The sequence below is a fragment of the Nycticebus coucang genome, chromosome 1 (genome assembly GCF_027406575.1).
Source record: "Nycticebus coucang isolate mNycCou1 chromosome 1, mNycCou1.pri, whole genome shotgun sequence".
Classification (NCBI taxonomy): Eukaryota; Metazoa; Chordata; class Mammalia; order Primates; family Lorisidae; genus Nycticebus; species Nycticebus coucang.
The window spans coordinates 65,574,792-65,580,791 of NC_069780.1; the positions used below are offsets into that span (position 1 = coordinate 65,574,792).

Consider the following 6,000-nt stretch of genomic DNA (forward strand, 5'->3'; position numbering starts at 1 on the left):
TTAAATGCCTAGACATTCAAACTAGCTTATCTTTGGGGAAAGATCAGAAGCAGTTTATACCAGTCCCCAAGCAAGTAAGTGTCAGGTGTTAAGTAAAGACTGTTGCAAACAGCACTGAAAAAGCCAAGAACGGCTTGGGAAAACCCTTGCTTGAATGCAGTTTACTGCAAGTTCATACACGTGTTCCAGGCACTGTGCATGTCAGAGCTTGAGAGGCTTCTAAGAGCTTTAAAGATTTTGTGTGACTCTAATTGTTTACTGTTAGGTACAAATGAGCGGCCATATGTCTCAGATAGCCCCATTCAAGTATTAAGCAAGTTGTTCCAGCATAATTAATAGTACCCCCCTCTCATTCTCAAAGGAGTTCTGGTTTTGGATAATAATGTGTCTGGTCACTTTATATATATAACAGAACCTTCCCTGTTTCTAAGCAAGTGGACAGTCTCAAAAAAAACACTGATATATTTCTAAAGCTCTTGTTCTCATTCTGCAAAGGAGCCTGAGGACTATGGACAACTGGACCTTATGTTTTTAAGTAGCTTGGAAGGAGAAGGTGGTTTAAGTAAGGAGAGTCAAGATCAAGAATTTGCTTTAAAGTTTTACAAGTAAAAGTAAACTCTTTGGAATGAAAGCAATTCTAACAATTTAAAAAGAGTATTTCTTCCTTTATCTTTCATAACATGAGGGCATAAGAAATCAATAACTTTTAAATTCTAAGGCAGCTTCCTGTGGATCAACTCAAAATCTTTGGGCCCCAACATTAGCTTTGCTTGTAAGAGAGCTAAAAAACTCCGTGAGGTCACAACATTGTGAACTTAACATTCTCTTAAGTTAAAATACACACACACACTTTTTAACTGGCTTTGAAGTAAAATGAAGAAATAGTAAGTTTTTAATATTTACATTAGATTGTATATATATATATATACTTTTTTAAACATTGTATACCTTTTAGAGAATTCAGAAGTACAGTATTATTCTGCTTAATCTCACCCTACGACTTCAGGAGCACTGCAGAAGGAGTTATGTTTATGAAAACATTAAAATTGATTTCTCCCAGTGTAACAATAACTATGTAGCCTCATGCATTTGTTCAGTATTGCCACTTTATTTTTCTTTATCACTTGTTTATACAAATTGGAAAGAAACCAGACTGAACCAAGGGCTAAAAATTATTTACTCACATGCTTGGCTTAAAACATTCTGGAATAATACCACAGTGCACTGCAAAACATCACGATGAACCGTACGTGGCAGAACCAAATAAATACGCTAAAGAGTATTTTTCGGTATTCACTGTTACAAAATCCTAAGGTCTCATGACACGAACAACGAGGTTGTATAACGTCCCTGCATCGTTTTTTTAGAACTAGCAAAAAAGAGGAGGAGAAACTCAGCTAAACAAAGTGGCGAGAAAAGTCGGGGGAGGGGCGCTAGAGGAGAAGGGGCGGAGAAACACGACACCGAGGCGGTGATATCACCCGCAGCCAACTGCATGGAATTCAGAAAGTTAAGTGTCACCCAGCAATTTCGAGGCGCGACTGCACAGCGTGGCGGCGGCTGCACCCCGGCTTGGGAGCAGGAAGGGGGAGGGGGCGGTTTGATTGAGTTGGCTCGGGGGCAGGGGTGGAGAGGGCCACCCGTCTCTGGGACGGTGAGCGATCGAGCCCCGGGGTCCGCAGCGTCGTCCACTGCCTGGCAATGATTTCATCTTTTGGGAAGAGCGGCCGCTGCGGCCGCGGCTGCCACGTGCCTGGACCGACCCTGTGTGCTGCGCTCGGGGACAGACCCGGACGCAGCCGCGGTCGCCTCGGGGCGCAGCGGCGAGCTGAAGGATTGGGCTGGCGGCCGGGGAGGGGATCGGAATTGCCAAAACTGGGCTGGGCGATTGCTCCGCGAAGACCACTGGCATCAAGGGGCTGCTCAGCTGAGCACACCCACCCTCCATCTCCGAAAGGGAAAAGGCCAGATTGCGGGGCAGGTTTCGCAACTCCGAGGGCGGATACAGGCTGTGGCCCGGCGGGATGAAACAGCCGTGTCTTCCCGGGGCCCCCGACTTGGCGGAACCTCATTGCCAGCCTGCCCCCAGCCGCGCAGTGCGCGCTCCCGGCACCGTGACGGTGGCTGTCCGGCCCCCGCCCGAACCCGGCAGCCGGCCACCCACGTAGGGGACAGTGGCGGCGGCGGGGCCCGGCGCCGCGCGGGTCCCAGCCCGCCACTCCTTATGTGCTCCAGGCCCTCGGCGCCTCCTCCCCCGACCCCGGAGAAATCCTTGTACCTTCCACCGCCTCCTCCACCATCTCGTCGTCGCTATCCATGGCGGCTGGGGACCCTACCCAGCTCCGGGCCGCGCGGCTACCTCCCGTCCCTCTGGGTGCTCCCGGCGGCTGAGCGAGCGCTGGGGCTGAGCCCTGCGAGTTTGAAGGAGGAGGAGGAAGAGGAGGAGCAGTCGGGGCTGGCTCGCACTGCCTCCCCCTACAGCCCTTTCAATTCCTTGGCCTTCAGCGGCTGCGGCAACTGCTGTCTCCCCTCCCTTCGCCCACTTGCCCCTCGCCTCCGAGGCTCTGAGGTGCCGCTGTGGCCGCCGCCGCCGCTGCAACTTTCTCCTGTAATACCCCCTCTTTGTTATCAAGCAGCTGATCCGCTGACATCACTCAGCGCCGGTGCGCTCCCTCCCTCGCTGATTGACAGTTCCCTGTCCCTTTCCAGAAGTAAGCCTCCTTAAAACGAAAGGCACTCCGAGGCCACGTTTACTCTGCGCCCCAGCCCAGCAGCCCCCGGGCCCGTCAGCGTTTATCTGCCTGTGCGCGGCTTGGCGCGCTCCGAGCGCCCCACGCGGTCCTGGGCGCCGGGGGCTTCTCGCGTGCACTCCGGACCGCCGAGTACCCGCCTTTGGTGGGAACAGAGCTCCCGACCTCCAGCTGTGCCAGTAAAAAGCGGGAGTCTGGGGGGCACCGCCCGCTGGGCCCCCTCAGGACAGCCTCCAAAGTGCAAGGGAAGCTGAGGAAGCGTTTCTGACGCTCCGGCGCCTCGACTTCCTCCCGCCCTCGCCCCCACTTTACCCCGTTCGCCATCCGGAGCCGCACGAGTGCTGCACGCACCGGAGCGCAGGTGTCCTCGCCGCTCCACATCACATCCGCAAGCCTCTTTCCAGACTCGAGGAGGTGGTATGCGACTAGAGGTGGGGACTGCGGCTCCCACCCCAGCGCTCCGGTCCCCACCCTCCTTAAGATCACCAGGCCCCTGGGTGATTCAGAAACCCGTGGAATCCAAATGGCAGCGAGCTCTTTATCAGGCAGGAAACAAGCCGCACCGAAAGCTCGGCAGGTTCCTTCTCGAGGTTGTGAGAATGGAAAAGGAGCCACCGAGCGGAGCTAATGAGGAATGAAGGACCCTCCGTCTGGTGCGCCTCCCGCCCTCTACTTGTGGTGTTCCCAACTGTCTGTTTCTCCCAAGTGCCAACCACTTCACAGATTCCGGCGTCTTCAAGTGCAGAAAACCACTGGGAACCGGGTTCCCGGCCCAGCCACTCAGGCAGTGTCATTATGGCGCTGCCTCTTACAGGTGGCGGTAAAGGGCGGCCGTAAATAGCTGGTTAAACAGATGCAAATGCACACAATGTACCGTGGAATTACCGGGTGCCGCTCTGGGGCCCTGCCAAGAACAGCTACAGCATTGGGGGAGAGGGTGGGGCGGGGAGCAAAGAAACTTGTTCCATTTTGTTTTCTGAACAATGAATTAGGCTGCGTGGATTTCACAGTACTCCCAGCACTCGGGAAACTGACTACTCCTTGCTTTTGACTCTGCTTAAAGTGACAGTTTTTTTTTTTTTTAATCGGAGTATTGCCAGCTTTCTTTTGAAATTTAGTTTTCCTCTGCAAAAAAGGGAACAGTGCTGAGGACGTTAGCCCCATACACTTGCAGGAATTTCGGCCCTTTTCGACAGTTTTAGAAAGAGAGGGGCGGGGGTTGGACCAGGACTTGGGCCCTGCAGAGGTAGAGGTGTCCTGGAAGGCCATCCCTCTACTAGCCTTAAAGTTCCTCCTCTAGGAGTTTAGAGATGTAGGCCACACTGATATGAGGTCCCTGTGGCTTAAAGCTGGATGGCTAGGAGGTCCTGCAGCCTAGGCTCCACCATTCTGAGGTCCTCTAGCTCAGAGAAAATCATGCTGAAGTCCTCCAGCCAGGGGTCCTCAAACTGCCGCCCGCGGGCCACATGAGGCGGTGTGATTGTATTTGTTCCCGTTTTGTTTTTTACTTCAAAATAAGGTATGTGCAGTGTTCAGAGGAATCTGTTCATAGTTTCTTTTTTAAACTATAGTCCAGCCTTTCAACGGTCTGAGGGACAGTGAACTGGCCCCCTGTTTAAAAAGTTTGAGAAGGCCTGCTAGACCTTTCTGAAGTCTTATTTTTTTTATTTTTTATTTTTTTGTAGAGACAGAGTCTCACTTTATCACCCTCGGTAGAGTGCCATGGCATCACACAGCTCACAGCAACCTCTAACTCTTGGGCTTAGGCGATTCTCTTGCCTCAGCCTCCCGAGCAGCTGGGACTACAGGCGCCCGCCACAACGCCCGGCTATTTTTTTGTTGCAGTTTGGCCGGGGCTGGGCTTGAACCCAACACCCTCGGCATATGGGGCCGGCGCCTTACTCACTGAGCCACAGGCGCCGCCCCTTTCTGAAGTCTTATGACATAGGTTTGACCTCTTTAAAGTCCTTCAGTGCAGATGCTTGGGCCCGAAGGCTAAACAGAGAGGGAATTCCTGCAGTGGAAGATGAAAGAGCCACTTTTGGTTATATCATTTTCAAACATGAACCACAGAAACAGGATTTTATTTCTGATTTTTTGTTAAAGTCATCATTTACTGTGCGCTATCACCCACTGGTTTTATGTGATTTTTTTTCTTATTTCCCCTTTTTTACATACTACCTCCTTCTTTACATATTATACTGATACACAAAAATGCACCAGATACTCATCTTTCCCAGTTTATTTTCAGGGGAAAGAGATGCTAAAAGCTAAAGAAAAAGTAAGTTATTTCTTTATTCAGAGGGGTTGAAGGAAAGGGGAGGTGGTTTGGAAGAAATCTCCCCTCAAAACACATAGGAGACACAGGTTCATGGTGTGTGGGTGTGTGGAGGGCAGGAGAAGGGAGAAATCATGTCACAAGTGTCCTGCCCCTGTCTTTAGGGTTGGAGAGGATGTCCAACTGGCCCCTTGGTCCTGGAGGTCCCCAGCCTGGATTGCACACCTAAACTAGTAGGTGCTCCCTTTCCACCTGCTACTTTGAGAACACCTGAAACGCTGCATGCAGCTCACATCTAGGAAGGAGGTCTTCTCTGAACCTTCAAGGGGTGGGAGTGGGTAGTGACAGGAGTGAGAGCTACCTGAGAACCTTCACTAGATCGGCACATGACGTAAGCAGCAGCAGGGACACAGTCCCACCCCTCTTCCCCCACATTTCATTCCTGCTGGCTCTGGGCCCAAAGTTTAGGAAAAATCTTTTTATGACTCCTTAAGATACATTTGCATCTTTACAAATCATTTTGTGTATATTTTGAGTCTACTTTTCTAGACTGACTGATGCTTATTTATAGGCCCAGAACCTAACACAGTGCCTGCGTACAGAATGTGGGCTAAGCATTGTCAGTGAGGATTCTGCAGATAGGAATATGCTGTTTTCTATAAACAGTGCTGAGTCTTTCTCACAGACTGGATTGTCTTCCTGTGTTTTGGCAAAGCGCTTTGTTTCCAGTTCAAGTCCGAAGAGCACTTTTGAGTTGTTCTACTTTCCCACATCAACTGGCCCCAAATCTGCTTCCATCACATTCTTTCCCACAGTTTTCTTCATCGAGAGCTTATTTCATAAACCCTCTTTCCACTTGGCTTCCCACCAGTTCCCCCTGTTGTACTCTATACCCACCAATGTGGTCATGGGCTAGAAAATCAATAAAGCTCTTAATCACAAACATGTGCAGCAGCAGAAGTGGCAGGGGCC

General features: G+C 51.0%; 1 protein-coding gene across 2 annotated transcripts in view; it reads right to left on the minus strand.

The window, feature by feature from the left end:
* Nucleotides 1–3,658, minus strand: part of SETD7 (SET domain containing 7, histone lysine methyltransferase) — a 51,951-nt gene extending 48,293 nt beyond the window's left edge. Inside the window, exons 1-2 of one of the 2 annotated variants that reach the window (XM_053581849.1) lie at nt 3,102–3,658; nt 2,279–2,411 (exon numbers count right to left, since the gene is read on the minus strand). In XM_053581849.1, coding sequence (XP_053437824.1) covers nt 2,279–2,411; nt 3,102–3,131 — 163 coding nt within the window. In that variant the 5' untranslated portion in view covers nt 3,132–3,658. Of the gene's footprint in view, nt 1–2,278; nt 2,412–3,062 lie in introns of both variants that reach the window. The other variant, XM_053581839.1, reaches the window with a different exon arrangement.
* Nucleotides 3,659–6,000: the final 2,342 nt, after the last annotated feature.